The 20,204-nt window shown below is 36.4% G+C and overlaps 1 protein-coding gene across 1 annotated transcript in view; it reads right to left on the reverse strand.

Annotated features, from left to right (window-relative positions):
• The window catches only part of PTPRK (protein tyrosine phosphatase, receptor type, K), a gene marked incomplete at its 5' end in the record, with an annotated part of 73,489 nt that overhangs the window by 22,659 nt on the left and 30,626 nt on the right, over nt 1-20,204 (reverse strand). The window contains 5 exons of the mRNA XM_008941847.1: nt 1,073-1,257; nt 2,416-2,427; nt 5,148-5,183; nt 7,328-7,488; nt 14,386-14,524. Coding sequence (XP_008940095.1) covers nt 1,073-1,257; nt 2,416-2,427; nt 5,148-5,183; nt 7,328-7,488; nt 14,386-14,524 — 533 coding nt within the window. The remainder of the gene's footprint in view (nt 1-1,072; nt 1,258-2,415; nt 2,428-5,147; nt 5,184-7,327; nt 7,489-14,385; nt 14,525-20,204) is intronic.

Genomic DNA, 20,204 nt, shown 5'->3' on the forward strand with positions numbered 1-20,204 from the left:
GTAATTTACCTCCAGAAAGTACACAGTAACCATGGAGACAAAACTTTAATGCACACTCCAATTCTCAAGCCGGGAAAAAGATGTCATGCATGATAACAGAAGAAGTAGCAAGTAGGAAAACACCTGATGTGGCATCAGGGACCACCCTCCCCCCCAGGAGTAGTTGACACTTGGGCTTAGCTATGAAGTTAGGCAGAGCATAACAAAGTGTATTTAAGTAAAAAGGAGGAAAAGAGAATAAAATTCTTTTAAAAACCACAGATTTATTTATTCCAGTTCTTATGTTACAGTAGAGAAAGCTGCAGAAAGGAGAGAAGGTTGAAAACTGAGTCAGAAGAGCTTACTTACTCAGAGAAAACTCATTTTAAACCTAGCTGTATTGCGAGCAACCCTGGCAGTACCATTCTAATCTTTACTGTGTGTCCTGCCTGATATTCTAATCCCAAAGAATCACAACAGATTCAGAGATCAGAAGTGAAATGAATCTGTACTTATTTTCTACCTCGAGTGCTGGGAATTTTTTGCTTCCATATTAACATTAAAGTTGTAAGTAGACATGCTCAGGCAGGTCTAATTAGAACTTCAAGATGTTAATACCCTCAGCATGTCTTTACTGCTTCTCAGCTGGAGTTTAGTCCCAGTACTGCCCTACTGAGATGCTATCATAAATCACGAGAGTGCTTCCAGTCAGTGCTTCTTGCAAAACCAGCCAGGTTAAATTTTTACTTTAAGCTAATTCAAGAGCTCTGCACTGAAGATGGCTCAGAAAGCTCACGTAACTAATTACAGCATTTCAACTAAAAAGTAGCAACAAAAGTGTGTTGAAAAGATTCAGCAAGGCATGACTTCTTATACCTTAAGGAATACACATAGCTTTTTTTCCAGTCAATTGTAAATGCTCAAACCATTCACTATTTCACTTTTGGGTTACATATACAGGAATCTTATGTCTGCTTAGTTTTATCTGCTTTTCACTTCAACCCACAGCATTTAGTTGCATCCTTCTGCAATGCAACGCAAAGAGAATTCAAAGGGATTTTTCCTAGCAGAAACCCATCACTGAAGATCTCACCTCATACTCCTCTTTAAATCCATAGCTGTCAGAGGTCTTCATTAGGTTAATATGCTGCAGGAGATCAGCCACCCTGATGGCAGGGTGCAGCTGCCCAGTCTGGTATGGGGATTCTGTGCCTTCACAGAGGTAGCGAGGGACATCCAGGAGACGGCTGGACTCCGCTGTCGCACTGTGATTTTCATCTGTATTCAGAAGAAATCAATGCATTAGGTACCCACTGAGCAGCACCTGCTGCTATACATATCAATATCTATTTTCAACCTCTTCTTTCAAAAACATGTCTAATTTCTAAGAATGCAAAGCACTTCCTCTCCAGCACATAAATCCTGTGAAATACATAAAGGAGTTTAACTGCAAACACATACAAAAGTTTGCAATCCCTCATCCCACAATAAAGATGTCTGAAGGCCATTTTACTTGAAGCTACAAAACTTTATGACATTAATGTACTTGAGAACTCCAGCCTCTATCACCCAAAGTAACTTTTTTAATGGCTAATATGTATCAACAGCAATACTACACCTTAATAAAATAGAATAACTGTAGTGGTATCAGCACATCATTTGTCTAAAGCCAACAAATAGTAAACTGAGATCTCAGTGAAAAAGGGAAGGAATTATACTACTGCCTCAGAAAACCACCTCCATGTGGGAAGGTGCATTAGCACTTCAGAGTAGTTATTTTAATTCAGGACTTTTAGAAGAGAAATTAAACCACTGAGTGCACTGATTTCAGCCACAATTTTTGCTCTGTATAGACAGTCTCCTTTAATGGTCTATGCTACATCAATCCTTTTATCAAAAACAAATATCAAAGCTGCATGAAATGATAGCATTTTATCAATCCCTTCTGTCATATTTTTGTTGTTGTTGTTCCTTTATATTTAAAAAAAAAATTGCAATCAGTAGTTCAAATGAATTTACAGAGAAAGATAAATTCTAATTGGAACCATCATGGAATGTAGCTACCAAAATGAGCATTGGGTAGCTGACCCCTCTTACACTTTTTTTAAATCAGTTTACCATTTTCCTTGCAAAGCATCCAGATTAGGAAATAAAACAGTCTAGTAGAAAATGAGCACCCCAGGGGTTGGATTTTCTATAATTCCACAAAAATGGAAACCCCATTAATGGCTCCTGAAGTAAGACCCCCTATTAAGAAACCTGCTTTTTTGAACTGTCACATAAGTTGCTAATTTCAGTACACTTATGCCTCACTAAACTGCCTAATAATGTGACATTCAGAAGTCACTTTTTATTGTGGTGGACCCATATTAAATCATACACGTTTCAAACCACTTCAGGACTTGCAGTTCTCCCTATTCCTTGCAGTATACTTACCAGTAATAGGCACTTTAACCCATTGAAGCAGCAAAAAACAATGAGTGAACAGAACATAAGAAATTTATTTCAGGACTATATTAGACAATTACTAAAAGAAAATGACATTAAAAGTTGTTAAAGCTTCACAATAGGCAACAATGAAAACCATTTTAAAAACATAAGGACCACATTATTATGCCATCACTGTAATGATAGGGACTTGAGAAAAGCAAAATTGTCATACTAACTTAGTGCTAATGTGAACAGAATGGAGAGTAGCATTAATAACCTATACATGACAAAAATAAACTTAGTACAGCTATGAAATTATAAGAACTTCAAATGAAATTAAATGTTCTATAATTTAGTGCCCATAAAATTTTGCTCATCTCTAAACAAAACAGAGGAAAACTGTTTTGTGATGCTGGGCCCAGCAAGGGCTATATGGAGACAAAATGAGACAAATGATCTAATTCCAAAGGAACAGGCTTAAAGGTACCAAATCCCTTCTGCATGGTGTGCCCAAAAGCTTGTCTACTTCTCTCTGCTATTTCAGTCTATGCAATGAAAAATATTACCTCTTCCAACTAGCACTGCTTTGCTCATACCAGGTTACTATCATGCCCAAAACACCATCACCAGTATATGGAAATGCAGGCAGGAAGTATTGAAATGTTCTTCAATTAATTCCTTGTCCTTGCTGTTCACAGCTGCCCATATCTGTGTCTGCCACAATGTAGTGGCAACACATTGACCTTTGGAATATGCTTATAGCCTAAATGAGCTAATAGGAATAGCTTGACAAGTATCACCAGATGATATCTATGTAGCCTTTAAGTGTCTGAAATAAAGCTAAAAGAGACAAGAAGATCTTAGGAGATTTTCAGGAAAAGACTAATTGTCTTTAAGTCCATTATCTAATATCAGTAAGTATTCAGAATTACTGAGTCAAATGCTTTTCTCTTTTGGGCAACAGTGCTACTTCACCTCCTCTCATAAACTTCTTAAACCAGCTAGTTAGGTCTCCTTGGGCCCAAAGTGGAAGGCTACAGCAACTAACTGCTCTGATGGTTATAAACTTTCTAAGACACTACTGTAGTCAAAACAATGGCATTTGCAACATTATCAGAAAGAAATGGGTAGAATATAACTTGGTAAATCTCCCAGACAGTGAGTATTCCCAGCTAGACAAAGACTACTCACAAATAGCAATTCGCTGTCTGTCTCAGAGGACACTTTACATGAAGATCTGCAAAGGCTCCTCCTAGGTGTAATTTCTATCAATATTTTTACCCACAACTTGTAAAATGACACAGAAAATACCATGACAGTAGGGGCAGAGGGCACTGAGTGGTAAGGTACCATAAGCACTTCACAAGTACAGGTTCAGATTTCAAAGTTATCTTGATTATTTGGGAGATAATGAAAAAAAAAGCCGACAAGGTGAATTAAAGAGTGAATGCTGTGTGTAGGAAAGGGAAGTCAAACAGATAACTACAACATGGAGTAATGGACTGGTAATGATAACTGGGATTTTAGCAGGTAACTCAATGCAAGTCAGCAACATGAGCACAATAAAAAGAACAAAATACTGTTGTGGTAGCAGGAACACTGCAAGTATGGTATGGGGGTACCTATTCCACTCAGCTCAGCACTGAGACTTCTTCTAAGAACTGTACCTGCTGATCTGGGGCACCACAATGTAATTAATAGAAAATTGAGCTTTGGGTTCCAAAAAATATTAATATGGATCTGAATTTATATTTAGGAGGAGTGAGGCACTGGAACATGACACCGCAAGAGCAGAATTGTCTTCAGTACAAATTTTTAACACACAATTAGACAATCAATTGCCAGAAAGAGTCTATGTTATACATATAATGTCCCACCTCAAAACAGAGGAAGGATTAAATTACCACCAGGTCCCTTTAAGGCTGACTTCTAGGAATCTAATTTTGAACTTCCGTTTATATTCATGTCCATTTCCTGATATTTGTCTTTCATCCTAAAATAACCTCAGCAACTGACTGAAGCTCAGTATTACATATTGTGTTTATTAAGCCAAGAACTCAGGTACAAATTATACATTTAACTTTGTATTTTTATAAGAAATGCTAAAACACGCATTCAGTGTCAGATGTGACATAGAAATAAGCAGCCTGGTCACTCCTGACATCTGTTCTTTTTAAAGGAAATACAAAGCTGAAAAACTTACTAGTTAAGGTCAATTGAAATATGTTAATTAATATAGGTATACAGGAATATTTGTACAGAAGCTACAAACAAATTTGTTGTTTCTTCTTGGTTATTACAAAATTTTTCCCCTTTTCTAATTTTCTTTTCATTCTTGTTGCTTAGTTAGAAAATCAAACTTCGGGTGCCAAATAATGCTAATATGTATCTGAATTTTATTTTTACACATCACTTAATGGAGATCTAGTTTCACACCTCAGTTCATTGGAACTCAGTTTGAATGCTCTGGGGAGAAAAGTTTTAGCATTCTCCATTTTCCTACTTCCTCATTTATTCTTCAGTTAGCACTGACTAGGAATAACTTCTTAATGAGAACACAAAATAATTTTTGTACTTAAAGTCGTGTCAGTTTAATTCTGACTTGATAAACATAGTATAGAGTTATTTTCTGACAACATCAGAGCTACCTTTTACATAGAACAAGCTGTTTCAACATTCAACCATGCAAGGAGATGAAACTCATGCAGGAATGGATAACGAAGGACTAGGGTCCTCACCTAACACAGCTGTCGGCACAAGTGGATCATTGGGCACTGTAGGAAAACAAAGCTCATGAAGAAATACATTACCCTAAATTTGTGTATTTTTAAGAACAAAAACAATATACTTCAGAGTATAACCAAGCATTAAATAAACCCCATTGACTTTGTCACAAGAGAAAACCAGCATGAATACACAGTTCCAGAAAGCATCCTGAATAAAAGAGGAATGAAAGGCAGTGATTTTGGACTTCAGAAATGTAATGATAAAGGCAAAGAGATTCTCACTGAAATGAAATAAAGAAGACATTATATGCAATTTAGTTTTTGAAAAGTCTCCTTCTTCACTATTGTTCCTTTGCTTCACAATAAAGGTTCACTTTCATACAATCAACTCCATGCCTTTTAAACTCATCCTCTCATATACTACTTGAATAACTGATCTCAAAATAAAATGGTATTTCTTTAAAGTCTCCCAGGTAATTTAAAAAAAAAGAAAAAAAAACCAAAACAAACGTTTACAGCTAATAGATTTCTTTAGGTGCAATGCCAAAGATATTGCTCTTAAGGAGTATAGGAAAAATCACAGATACACAGATACAGATGTTTGAATAAAATTCATAGAATTCTATAATTTATTATCATAACTAGAACTGTACAGAGACAAATGCGCCGTCTTGAACAGAAATGGCAGAACATAGAATTTGGTTTTGTTCCAATCTGTAACAAAAATTAAAAAAAAATCAACAGCTCTCTGAGAAAACTGAACTCCAGTTCCCAAGTAACCTTCCTAGAAGTTTGTCGCATAGCAGGAAAACCCAGAAGCTTGGAAGGTTCTTTGCCTCAGCACAGATGATGGTCAGGAAAACTGAATCCTCCAATACTCAAAAAATCACATACCTATGATGCTAGAAAACAGTGATGTCAAGCTTCTTTGCCAATCAACCAGGGCAGCTGTGGTGGCTGGGGTTCATGGGCTTTGGGCATCACATTAGTCTACCTGGAAGGCTGCCCAAATGCCTGGCAGCCTCATCTCTCTAACAGCCATGTAGGCTCCTGATGGATACTTTGCCTGGGATCCACCAGATCTTACTCCAAATGAAACTGTTTTGCAAACCTGCCTCCACAAATTTCAGTGCCAATAAGACATCAAACTTTGGAGGATTTTCAAAAAATTCCAGACAAAAATGCATAGGAAAACTCACAGGCTGACACTAAATTCCCATTTATAATTGGTTATGAGACATATAAAATGTTAGTGCTCTGCAGTTTGGTAAGCTTCAATATACTGCGCATTAAACCCTCTTCCAAAATTCATCTCCCTTACAACAATCAGGAAAGAACTTAAGAGCCTTAGATGATGTATTTTGCTCAAGCATGATAAGCAGTATGGGAGGCAAGAGAAGGGAGATGGAGTGCCATTCCCAAAAAATGGCAATTCAGAAGCAGCTCAGACTGCTCAGGTCTGTTTAAAGCCAAGCCAGAAGTCTATGTGGCATCATGGGACAATTGTGTCCCTTCAGTAACTTACACACTAGTTTTGAGGTACTCAGAGTTTGTCAACAGAGTATCTTGCTTTTATGTAAGGCATAGTGCAGATGCTGGGAGGCAGAGGTGCTGGACAGTAGTAGCCATTACCCAGACACTTAACATACAAAAACCCAAACTACCAAACTGTCAAACCCAGACAGTTGGCAAGTGTACAAAAAAGGAACACAAATATAGAGCAAATTTGCAGATATATTAACAAGCTTGTCCCTAAAATTCACAAAGAGCAATAAAAATTGTTGGCTTCCTTCTGTTATAACATCCTTGCTGCCAAAAGAAAGAAATTAATTTGGACCTCATATTATTATTACCAATTACAGACATGGTGTAACACAATAATATTTAACATGTTGGTATTAAATATCCTCATGAGGGAAAACTCAATTTCAGATTTTAACTGAGATATTCTAGAAGTCTAATATTTTCCCTAGAACAAGCATCAACTCATACTGAAAGTACATGCAAATATTTAAATAATCAGCCACACACCAATAAGGATAATACAAGAACATTACTACTCAACCTTTGGGTTTATCAATGCTACTAGAAAACCTGGAACTCACAACAATTTTCCTTAGAAAGCAGATTTTTCTCCTTGTTTCCATTTTCACCTACACTCTAGAGTATCTATCTATCACTGTTGTACTTACATCTGGGGCTGAAGTTATGAGAGTCCATAAATGTGATTGAAAGGGGATCCTCTGCATGCAGGGTGCTCTGGTCAGCATAACTCCTGTCCATCGCATTCACCATGTGCGTCATCTCCTGGCGAGTGGTCCCCATGGCGTCCTTGCGTTTCTTCGCAAGTTTGCTGCCCAGCCAAAAAAAAAAACCCAAGCCACCTTAATATTTGATTAACATCGACGTCTACAGTAATCATTATCCACAACTCTGAGCAACTGAAAAGTTTGGATAGTTTTCCTTTGTACAACTTCCCTTGCATGAATTGACAAAACTACACACCCTGCTATGAGAAAGTCATGACCGTGTGTTCTGCGCACACACACAAATGTTGTAAAGGAAGTGCTAACTTCTGTACCCTGGTAATACTTCTTTTTTTTTTCCTGCAGAGTAATTACACTAATATAAACAAATTAGAGAATATAATTACATTTTAACTGAAATGATAAATAAGAAGCATCTGTGCATGTGGCTTTATCAACCATCTCCATTTAAATCTGTGTTTTGATTTTATAAATGGATAATTCATTCCCCTTGCTTGCCTTGTTAGGAAGAAATCATTTAACCTTCTAAATTACTTCATTAGTCAAAAAAACTTTCATAAAATAATGAAACAAATATAATTGTTCAATATGGATTCATATTACCTTTCATGTTAAAAGTTGTTCTTCCCATTCAGTACATAAAATAGACCATGACACCACACTTTGTTCCTGATACTGAACTGTGGTTCTTTAAAATGTAAATAAAACACCCTTCACCACACTACCCTTTCATGCAGTTTGGGAACATCTTAAATTTTGACATTAACAGTCTCACACTCTGAACGTATCACAGTTAAACAGGAACCTAATCTGTACAACCAGCCCCCCTGAATTAACAGCCAATGCCCTTGAAGTGCACACTTCAGAAATATCTCTCAATTCTTTCCATTTGATAAAGAACTGCAGGTAATTTTCACTGTCTCCAGAAGTCAGATGGAAGCAGATAATATATTTTAATTATAATTTAAAGCCTACTACTCTTAAAGCATATATCAAGCAGCAGGAAGTAAGCAGAACAGCACAAAGTGCACCTTCGTTCTGAAGGAACCTGTAACAAACATTAGACTGTTCTGAAATCTCTCTGTTTTAATCTGAAGTAGTGACTACAATATAATAGATAGCCAAGCTGCTTATTTGGAGAAATCTGACACAACATAGGAAAGACATAATCATCACTGAAAATACTGCCTTCTTGAAAACGTACGTTCAAAACAAAGCTTAGCTTCACAAGCTTTTTTTCTCCATAAGATATCACCAAATATTCTGTTAACTATTTAGACAGTATTTATCTTACATTTCTCTGACTAGAAGGACTGCCTGCTCTTCCTCTATTCTCCCATGACTTTTAATATTCTCTGCTGCACTCTAACAGTGGACAAAAAGAATACTAGTGTAAATTATCCATCCATTTACTTGTTAGGTTCTGGAAACATCCACCAGGAAGGATCTATACCACTGACTAAGGGAGGAAGCCCTTAACGGTTTTGCATATTTAAGAAAATGTTGTAAGATTGTTTATTAAGTTAATAGTCTTTGTTAACAATATAGGGGCACAAAGTAGCATACAGATGGACAAAGCACTCCTAAGCATAGCAAAGGTTCTTCCATTGATCAGACTTGCTTCCTTGTTTTGTTCCACCCTCCTTCTTTTCCCCATTTACAGATAGACTGGTTGGAATATTGCTGCCTCCTTGCTACAAAAATCCCAAAGGCGATCCCTTTAAACCTCTAACTTTTCATAAAACTGTTGTGGCATACATGAGGGTTCTGTGTGTATCAGTTGTCCAGTGATAATTAAAAAAACAGTGACAGTTGAATGTTCTCACTGAAATGCTTTATTCTGAACATTTACTCCTCACATTCCTATTTACTTAAGAAAAGCTGGTTTTAATGATACTCTGGTCAATCAAGTGAAGACCATGAGAACTTCCAGAAGTCAAACTCTTTGAGCTTTATAACTGGTTCCCAATATTATAAAAGCTTTTGCAAAACTACCATTCCTAATTCAGACTGTTTTTTTCAGTTTCAAAGTTTTCCAGATAATCTCCATACACTGTAGATCACATTTTTCACCTCAGAAATGGAACAAAAAGACTATTATATCTCATCTCTCAACTATATTAAGCTCTTCTTTGAAGTATCACTTTATAACAAAACTTGCTAGCTATACTAAATAAATCAACAGCTATTAAGGCTTTCAAGTTATTAGCTTATTACAGCAGAAGCTTTCAAATTCTTATGCTGTGCTTCAGCTCCTAAGAGAAGGTCTATTGTGTTGCAGCACTGCAACCCAAAGCTGCTGGGAAATGGGAGGACAGCTTCATTGTTCAGCAGCTCCAGGCTCCCTTGGGATTCGACATTCCAACTTCTTTCTCCTTTTCTTTTTTACCTTCCCTCACTCAGCTAAAGGCACATGCAATCTATGCTTCACAATAGTTAAGCAAATCACCAGGTTAAAGCACTTGAGGCTGACAGAAAGGGTAAATGATTCTCATTATCTGCTACAGGATCCAGTTGGGTGAACCTGCACAGGTGAGTGCTTCAGTGGGAGCTGGAGGGGAAAAGTGCTCCATCATAGGATGAAACTGTGCAGTTAATTGTCTTGAGCTGAAGCAATTGTTATTTAACAAGGAAATTATAATTTGTCACAATAAACTGGAGAATGGCAGTTAGCTAAGCCAGCTTAGTTTTTTTAAAAAAAAAATTAAGTTTGTTTAAAGAAGTGAACTAATCTGCTTAAAAATATGGAAAAGCATTACTATCAGACACCACCAATTCATCAAAGCTCTTGAGTGCATTCCTAGATCCCCTCTGAAGTCAAGGGCTTTCTTTATGCATTTATTTAAAACTAAGAATGTGTAACTGCTTTGCTCAGTCACAGCCAAAACTGCTGCAGCCCTCACAAAAACTCATTTGGTCAACATCTTTGAAAAAACAAGTCAATTTTGCTTCAATGAAGCAAAACTTTATGCAAACCAATGTCATAAAGTAAGATCCACACTTTAAAATGTGTATGCAAAGCACCTCACAAGCAACTAATGCAGACAACTTCACAGGAAGTATTTCTGTAAAAAAACCCAAAAAGGTTGGTACTACAGGGGCAGATGCATTGTGCTACCATGGGTAGGGCAGAGACCTATTTATAAAGGTTTGGCATTCGCCTGTGATTTTGTGTAGGAAAAGTGGTGCATGGGATTGCTGCTGATAACCGATAAGCTAAGAGAGAACAATTTGTGGTTTTCAAGCACGGTTTCTAGCTAGGAAATGGGAACAGGGATTTTTTCCTTAGTGTGATGTGTTGCTGTGAATCATAATGCAAATTAAATTATGATTACAATAAACTAAAATGATAGCTATGGGAAAAACTGTAGCAAAAAGCAAAAAGTCCCAATATACAGTTAGAAATACAATATCCCTTTTAAAAAAAACCACAGGGTAAGAGTTAACAGGAACAATGATACAAGTAATTTTTCAAGCCTGAGAATAAAAGTAGGTAACTATCAATAAAACTTTAGGAAAATTATAGAGACTGTTTTTCTTTTTTAAAAAGGGATACTGCATCTTTAAAACATGTAAAATAGTAAGTCACCCGTATTCTACTTACAGATAGTAGGAGTAAGAATAGTAGCTCCTCCTGGCAAGCAAATCACAGACAGTGGAAAAAGAGAAGCAATGGTGAATGAAAAGCGTGACTCTGTCACATTCAATAAAGCAGAGAAATGTGCGTTTAAAAAAAAAAAAAATTGAAAAAGTTATGTTTTTTTGGTTAGCATTTTGACTTGCTCATGCACAAACTAGCCTTACTTTGCCATGCAATTAAAAAAAAAAGTAGACTAGCATATAAGTGATTTGTTTTTTAGAAAGATCACTTGAGAAAATTACATGCTGAGATTTCATTTATTGCCAAAAAAAATTGAAAACTAAATGGATTGTTTATTTTCAACATGCAGTTCAGCATAATATGATTACCACCTATATGTCATGACAAATTAACAGCTGTGTACAAATCTTGTGCAGTAAATATGCTTTTTACTTTTCAGTTACAAAAACTAAAGGTTGCACTAATAAATACATTTAATCAGAAAACAAATTTCATGTCATTCATTTTAACATCTTTATCAGTACACAGGTGTATACGTATATGTATGCATACTACATGTAGCTATATGAGTACACACCTTTAAAAGAATTCACATTTACAACAGGGATGTGTGTACTGACATATATACCACACATTTCCCAAATGCAAACATATGCTTTCTGTTTCAAAATCTTACAGTTGGAAATGCTGATGTAGTCATGCTAAGCATTAAAAATATGGAAAGTAAACAAATGGAAGGAAATGAAGGACATTTGGAAATAGTCCAACAATGACTTCGAAAATAAAAATGGCATTGCTTGTTAAAGATGCAGTATCCCTTTTCTTAGCTGGTTTGATTACTTCAGTAAAACTCTGTAAGAGCTGTTAAAAGCTTCATTCGGGAAGACTTCAAACCAATTTGTACAAAATGATCAGGCAAAGCCTAAAACATCTCAAGCTCGTGAACAAAGCTGCTTAGTATTCTGTTTTTCAATAAAATGTAATGTTGCATTTAATCAGATTGTGATTTAATCAGATCAGATAGTGATGGCTGCGCATACAACTTAATAAACCAATGAAAATGCAGAAACCGTTGTTTTATTGACTTTTCCATGTAATAAGCTGTGGTCAATTCAGGTACCAAAAGGGATACTACATAATGGATTATAGAATATGTACACTACAGAAGATGATTCAAACAGATTGGATTTCAGTCCCACCACAACTAAGTGAAGTGTGTTTATGTGTGTGTGAATGTGTCAGGGTTTTTACAGCTGTTCCTGGCTTCATTATGTGGCTTGTCCTGATTCACTAGATGGCCTGAATTACTCAGGTATATATTTCTATGTTTTTTGTAAGAGATCTTGAGTAAAGCTGGTATTAAAAAAAAAAAACAACTGACCACTTTCCCTAAGCAGGGGGAGGGAATGGCACACCTATAACATACGTGATAGACAACCAGTTAAACTATCATGATGAAAAATTGCCAAACATTAAAGATTCATTAAACAAGTTAATTTCTCACCTATATTTTGAATATAAAATAGTACAGGAGTTCAGAAATGTTATGTGCTTTAGAATGATGTTCAAGTATCATTCCTAAGAGGGTACTGACTTCACAGGTTCAGAAAAGGGAAGGGGGAAAAGGGGAAATTTTAAAGTATCATTTCATGGACATGATTAACTTACTTTTATCAAACAATTCAACAGGGAAAGTACGAGTCTAAAAGGACTCTGAATGCAAGAGGTAAAAAGGATAGGAAAAATGAACACATTGAATTTTAAGCTTTTTTTTTTGTTCCCTGTAAAACTAGTCAATCCCATCTGCAAGTGACTGACAATATATACTGGTCGACAGTCTCTCTCTCACACACACACAGGCACGCACAGAGTCTTCTATTAAACATAAGGGGACCACTGCAACATGCACTGAGAAGATAATACTCCCCAGCACATACCTTGCAATACAGCTATAGAGACTTGTTTTTGAAAGCTGAAAAACAATTTTTTTTTTCCTGTCTTTCAAACATTGTGTAAATAAAGAAAATTGGCTGACTGTATGTCTTTTTTTTGCAGTTGATGAGTTGGACCTTTTGCATATGTGTTAATTCTCAACCACAGAGGTAAACAACAGAGAAAAGTAAAAGCACTTTTGGGAAAAATCACATATGTAGCTAACTAACACAGAACACTATAAGCATACCTAATGTTTCTAATGCAGACGTTTCTTCTCCAAGTTATATATCTCCAGGGATAATTGTAAAGAGGCAATAGATTAAAAAAATCTAATGCAAACCAGTAATTATAACATATAGAATGATCTTAGGTAAAATTGTTCTTTCTTAACAGTTAAAAATAATACCAAGCTGCATTTCAGAGGAACATTCACAACATTTACAAATACAGTTTTCATTAAGACTTCTGCAAAAGGCAAGGGAAGACAATGCACACACACCAGGGGAAGGCAAAGGTCTCATTCTACCCAAGAGAAATCAGCTTGTGCCTGGCAAAGGGAACCTGCCAAGGAGGGGGTGCACAGAGAGGAACTGGTTTCGATGCTAGAATTATGGATTTATAGAGCCATATTATGAACTGCTATGCCAAGTTAAGGGAGTTGCAACTACTGGGAAGTCTAGACTTTGGAAAACTGACAAAGCAATAGGAGAGCAGAATTTACTATAGGTAGGAGCACTTGGATGCGGACTTAGCATTGTACAGTGCCAGAAGATGGCGATATTGCTTACTGTCTAAGAAAGCACTGAAAAAAAACCTGAAATTCATTCAAATTAATACACTTTTAAACCATTTCATGCACTAAAGACTCACTAGATAATTTTACAGTGATGTGGTACGACTTGTAAGAAAAAACCTCCAGGTTTACAAGAGCATAAATAGAAGTATATTTTGCAAGTTGGATAAGATACAGATACAAATAACTCATTAGACCTGCGTAGAGAAAATCAAATTCATTATGTGATTACAACATGAAAAGTGCAGTAAGTCATTTTTTTTTAGTTTTGTTTTTTTTTTAAAGACTCAATGAATTTCAATTCCACCTTTTTTAATATTCTGTATATTCCTCCAACTGCAACTTAAAATTTTACTGCAACTTGGAAATAAATGAGAAAATTTATAGCTACTGAAACCCAAATATAAACTGAAATAATAGATATTTAGAATAATAGAATAATAATAGAAATTATCTCTTTATATCCATCATAAGAATTGCAGCAAAAACAACTCGAAATTCAAAAAAGAACTCACAGAGAACTCATAAAAAAACTGATGTGAGCTACTGGTCCTAAAACTTTTTTTTTTTTAAAGACCTGTAAAAAATACACCCATCTAGTTATTGCTTGATGTGGAAAAAAAAACAAGGGATCAACACAGATAATTTTCTTACCTTTTTTTGACAATCAATATGACAACAAGGAGTAGTAGGATGAATACCAGAATTCCTGCACTTATTCCTGCTATTTTCACCACTCGATCTGTTTGTTTGGCTGGATCTGGAATCACCTCAGGTTCCTCTGTTGCTGCTGCTAAATGAATCAAAAAAGAAGTTGCTTAAAGAAGAAGAAGTTGCTAGAGACAAGAAAATGATCCTTGGGGGATAATTCCCAAATATGACTGCATTTTAATACAGTAGCCACATGATAGATACAGGCATCATGTGTTTATACATATACATGTGTATATACAGATACACTATAATTTTCAATCTATATGCCATACATTTTCAACACCAAATATATGATGATGTATGTGTGTATACAGGAGTATATATGCATACGAAATTTCATGTACAAAGGAAGTGTCTGTGCATCTGGATTTCCAACTAAGTTACTGTATTACAAAGTAGAAAACACAGCAGAGACAATCTATCAAGCAAATAACCTTCTTTTAATGTTATTTTTTCAAATATGAAATATAGAATATTTAATGTTGACTAATGAGATTAGGTTAACTCACAAAGAGTATATCAACTTCTCTTATTCCAAGCTGCAGCCAGCACCCTGAACTCTAAACCTTCTCTCCTTCATCCAATATCAGTCCACCTTTGTTTACCAATTCACCTTACAGCATCTGGCTGGAGATCTGCATTCTAAGGGGAATTTTGATTCTACAAATAAGGTCACTCACAAAGCCAAGCCTAAAGTCAGCAGTAGTTTTATTTCTGTTTATAAGCCCTGAAAAAAAATTATAAAAAATCACTGCTCTACACAGAGATGCAACCACTCTGTAACACAGCTGAGTGGGCCAAGGCCACAGGTCACAGAAGAGAGGAAAACAGAGTATACATGAAAGCTCACAGCTATTCAGTCTGCACCTTTCTGCATCACAGCCTGGCATACAAAGGATCAGGAACATGAGTTTTCCAGCCTGGTAAAAATATAAATAGGTTTCAGCCAGGGCAAAATCCCATGAGGTGTTTACTTGTAAAATAGGAAATGGCTCTTCAGTTCTCTAGTTCTTACTTGCTGAGGCTGTGTCTTAGCACTTTGCCTTTCCCCTGCTCACAGGCATGGATGGGTAGGTGTGCTTGCTCTCTCTCTCTGACCCTTCTTCACTCACACATACAACAGAGGCCACTTAACCTCTCCTCCCTCACAGCAGCTGCATGCAGAGTAGTTACGAGATATGGGTACCATCATGTCATTACACAGAAAATGTCCTTTATTCTGAAACTAGGGTGTTTCACATCAGACACACCAGAGTATGACTAATGTTTGCTTGAAAATCTGCTCCATAAGCCCTTCAGAAAGCCAGTGTAGCCAGAACCAGGGATAACTGGTATTTAATACTTTCTGGTTTTAACCATATTACTCGGACTGTCTCTACTGGGGTTCCATGTGCAGGAACCCACATTATCTTTTGAAGGAAGGATTATGGTGTTGCTTAAAAACACTCTTTATTATTTATTTCTATAACCTCCATCTCAGCAATATCTGAAGTGCTAACAACTTATCCTCAGAAAAACCTTCTGAGTTAGGGACGTGCTCTCTTCCAGACACCCATGCGAGAGCTAGGCCAACAGTGAGAGATCTGGCAGTGCTTTAATCATAAAACTTAATCATCATCATAAGACTTCATCATCATAATCACCTCTCTCCACCACAGCTTGAACTTTATCTCAAAAATACTAAATGCTTCCTCCTTTGTGTAAATATATGCCTGGCACGCACACTTGCATATATAACCTGTGTGGACTCAATACTATGTATTTTGTTTGCTTCATGAGTGTTGTTGAGGTGTCTAGGGGTAAGAGTCAGGATCAGGTAAGTGGTGTGTGCATGTGCAGCTGCATGCACAGAACAGATACACACAAGGTAGAATCAATGCCAGATACACACACAATGCTGTCTACCAGAAGAAACGAGAAAGATGACTTTTAAGGTAGAAGTGGAAGAAGGTGCTTGATATTCTCCATGTTTAAAATGAATCAGCTGCCAGTCTGCTATTATCTAGGCTGGATGTGACAAATACAAATGAACATTTGATAAGCTGTAGAGCCAAAAGGCCAATCAGTAGAGTCAAAAGACCAAGCAAAGCTATAATATAAATACTTTTATATGTCAATGGGAAAAAACTTCATGTTTGCTCTGTGGGATATTGAGCAAAGGACAAACAAGGACATGGGAAAGGTCGAGAGAGGATCATGCAGGAGTGGGATAGTGGCTGTGTCTGGAACCATCATGAGCACAATGCAAGCACAGCTGGGTAGCTCTGACCTAGCAAAGGTAAGAACTCTTCAAGCTGTAAAAGAACTAAGCCTTGAGCAAGAGGTTTAGTCATGTGGATGGAAATTTAAGGCTAGGTCTTTGAGAGATTTCAAAATACGAATCAAAAGGATTGGATGTGACATGAAGACGCACTACAAAAATTGAAGGCTTAAAAATACATCCAAAAGTGCAGGCCTTGAGCTTTGATCAGGACTGTGGCATTTTCACAGTATTAGTGAGAGATGAGAGAGTAGAGGGGAAAGAATGAGAGAATTGTCTCACACTTCCCTGGAGAATAAGACCCTTGTTGCTTGACAGAGCAAGCTGCAATATAGGTGCTTCTCAAAGTCATGTTTAAAATTATTGCTTGGCTACTCACAATGTTATTTCACTCAGAAAAACTACCTCAGAGAAACAATTATGCACTTTTGTAATACTTTCCATATAGAAGGCTCAACCACTGGTTATACATTTTCTTAGTCTGTGATTCTGCAAAGAAGAACATATATAGTTTGCATTACACTTACTGCAGGGGTGTTGGACTTGATGACCTTTTGAGGTCCCTTCCAGCTCAAAACATTCTATAATTCTATGATTCTCAGAAAATCTGAAGGAAGGAGGTTATTTATTCGCCTAACTTAGGCACTAGTGTTTTACTATATATTCTGGAAGACATGACTGAGTTTGGATCATCAGTAACTGTTCAAAATGCAGCTCTCTGTCCAAGTTTTCAGAACAACAGTGGAAAGCCAGAAGAATATCAACTGCTTGTCTGTTCATTCTGGTTTCCTTACACTAAGGGGTTTGAAGTAAGAGAGAGCACCTCTTTCCATGAACTTTAATGCTGCTGATGAAATAAAGTTGGTGCCCACTAGAAATGTACCACAGAGTCCTAAATTAGTGGTGAAAAAGTTATACCTTACAGTCACAGAATAAGGAAATGTAAAACCAGTGGTTGAGCCTCCTATATGCAAAATGGTAAAATCTACAGGCAAACCCCTCTCTCCAGCATCGACAGAAAAGATGCTTTTGACTGAAATGAAGCCAGCAGAATTATACGTATGTTTCCAGCAACAGATAAAATATGCATTCTTTTGATTAAATGTTACATTTGGGGAGTATATGAAAGCAATTATAGACATAAATCACACGGTAATCTATTATATATGTGTATGTGCATTGTATGCAATAACGTATATTACTTTGAAGAAGTAATTGAATACAGCATAAACTTATTTAATGAAACTTATGCATTTGAAAGTATTTCATATTACTTAATTTTCAATTTTGATAGTTCAAAGTGTATTGTAATAACCATGTGTGAGCTTACATGTACACACCCAAAGGACAAAACCACAGAAACCTTGTACTGATGTGCTAAACTGTATGTATAAGCCAGTGTCTCCTGGCTGCTGATTGCACCAGACAACACGAACAAGAGAAATTCTGCTTATTCTGAGAATTTGCTTTCTCTAACCTCTAGACTACAAGTTGGTTAGTATTTTTCTTCCTCTGAAGTGGCTTTTCTATACACTGAACCGATGGGTTTGCCAAACAAAGCAACTCAACTAACCAAGGCTCACCAAGGGCAAACCTTGCCTAACCAACCTGGTGGCCTTCTGTGACGGAGTAACTACATTAGTGGACAAGGGAAGAGCTAAGGATGTCATCTGTTTTGACTTCTGTAAGCCTTGGACAGGGTCCCCCACGACATCCTCCTCTCTAAACTGAAGACATACAGTAGCTAAAAATTGATTTTGGTAATTGAGTTAACTAATGTATATTTCTAAACAAGGTAAAAATGGTCTAAAATTTTTTCAGTTAAAAACCCACCTGCTTTACTAATTCCTAACATTCTTTTTCAGTAACCTACTCCTGCAAGTCTTTCCTATATCTTGAACAGTACACTGTATTAAAAGGGAATTTATTGATTTTTAAAAAGAATCTTACGTGGTAACAGAATGACTATCATATGAAAATGGACTCTTTATTGGCTATTAATTCCTTTGGCCAATCTTATTCTAATAGACCTTCAATTAAGTGTTAATTTTTGCAACATCCTTGCACATTATGACACTTTTCACAATTTGACCCTGTAAGTCTATGAAGAGATAAGTCTATAATTTTCAACCAGTGCAAAATCATCTTGCATAAGATCTGCAGAAAGAGTTTCTGATCTAAAACAAAGAGGTAACTACATTTCCCCCCCAAAAAAAACAATATCTGCCTACATTGAGGATTTATCTAGACCAGGAGGAAAACACTGGATTTAGCAACTTACCCACTTGCCTTTCATTTGAAGTAACAAATAGCAAGTAACAGCAATCATATTCCACAGTCCCATTCACTAAGTTCATAAAACAACTCAATCCAGTAATTCTGGCTCTGCACATTGCCACTAACAGTCACCATAAAAGTTGTTTTCATAGATACTTGAGGGCAATACTCAATCAGTTGACTTCCATGATCAGTAGCATGAAAATCAACTGTGAACAGCATTAAATTACATTAGGATTGATAACACTCAGGAATAGTAAAAATCTAAGCAGTTGGTGAGGCAGAGTCCATCTTATTCTCACAATTTCCTGATGTACTTATTTCGTCTAATTTTTTAAATCATGTTTTTGATCAAATACACCTAAAAATCTAACACCCACTTCTAAATTTGAGTCTGTGCACTATATGCATAGTTAATTCTTAAACTACACCACGGCATAAAGAATCCAGTCACAGCACATATTGCTTTCTTGTCTTATCTTTCCTGCTGTGGTTCAAAATTTACACATAGCCTTGCAAAATTGTCAGAGAATTTATGACACTCAGCACAAAATCTATTCACCTATACCTTCCTAAGGTGATGGTGTTGGAGTCAAGACGACGATATTCTACTTGCTTATCCAAACAAAATTATTCAAGCAGAAAATTCTGGTAGGATTTTGCAGGGCTGCTTGTATGGTACCACTCAGAGAACAGCCGGCCTTCTAAAAGACAGCTTTTAAATCAGAGGTTTTGAACAAGATTTTATACCTAACCTTCTCACCATACCATTTGACTTTCTCAACATTCACAGCATTTTATGCTGGATTTTCTTTGTATGAGGGAAGAAACTGTTTTTTATGCATTATTAAAGCTGCAATTTTATTACACTGCATTTTCTTTGAATGTTAATATACGTTTATGGTAGATCTTTGAATTCTCACACACTGGTGTTATTGCTGCATATTCAAAATAGCTCTCCTCGAGATAATCTGTTCTGCATCTTTATTCTGTGGCATTCAAAACCTTTTAATTAAAACCACAAATGATGTCTGAATATGTTCAGCAAGGTAACATCAGGACAACATAAAATGAAACTGAAGTTCCAGCTACTGTGGGCGATATGTCAGTCTGAAAAGAAGAACCTGAGAAACAGGCTCTTCGAGAAACTAAGTGATATTCTCTGATATTTTCTTTTAGGCTGATCTGCCCTGTGCTTTAATCACCTGCCCAGAAAGACCAT

Source organism: Merops nubicus, unplaced genomic scaffold (genome assembly GCF_000691845.1).
Source record: "Merops nubicus isolate BGI_N331 unplaced genomic scaffold, ASM69184v1 scaffold22206, whole genome shotgun sequence".
NCBI lineage: Eukaryota > Metazoa > Chordata > Aves > Coraciiformes > Meropidae > Merops > Merops nubicus.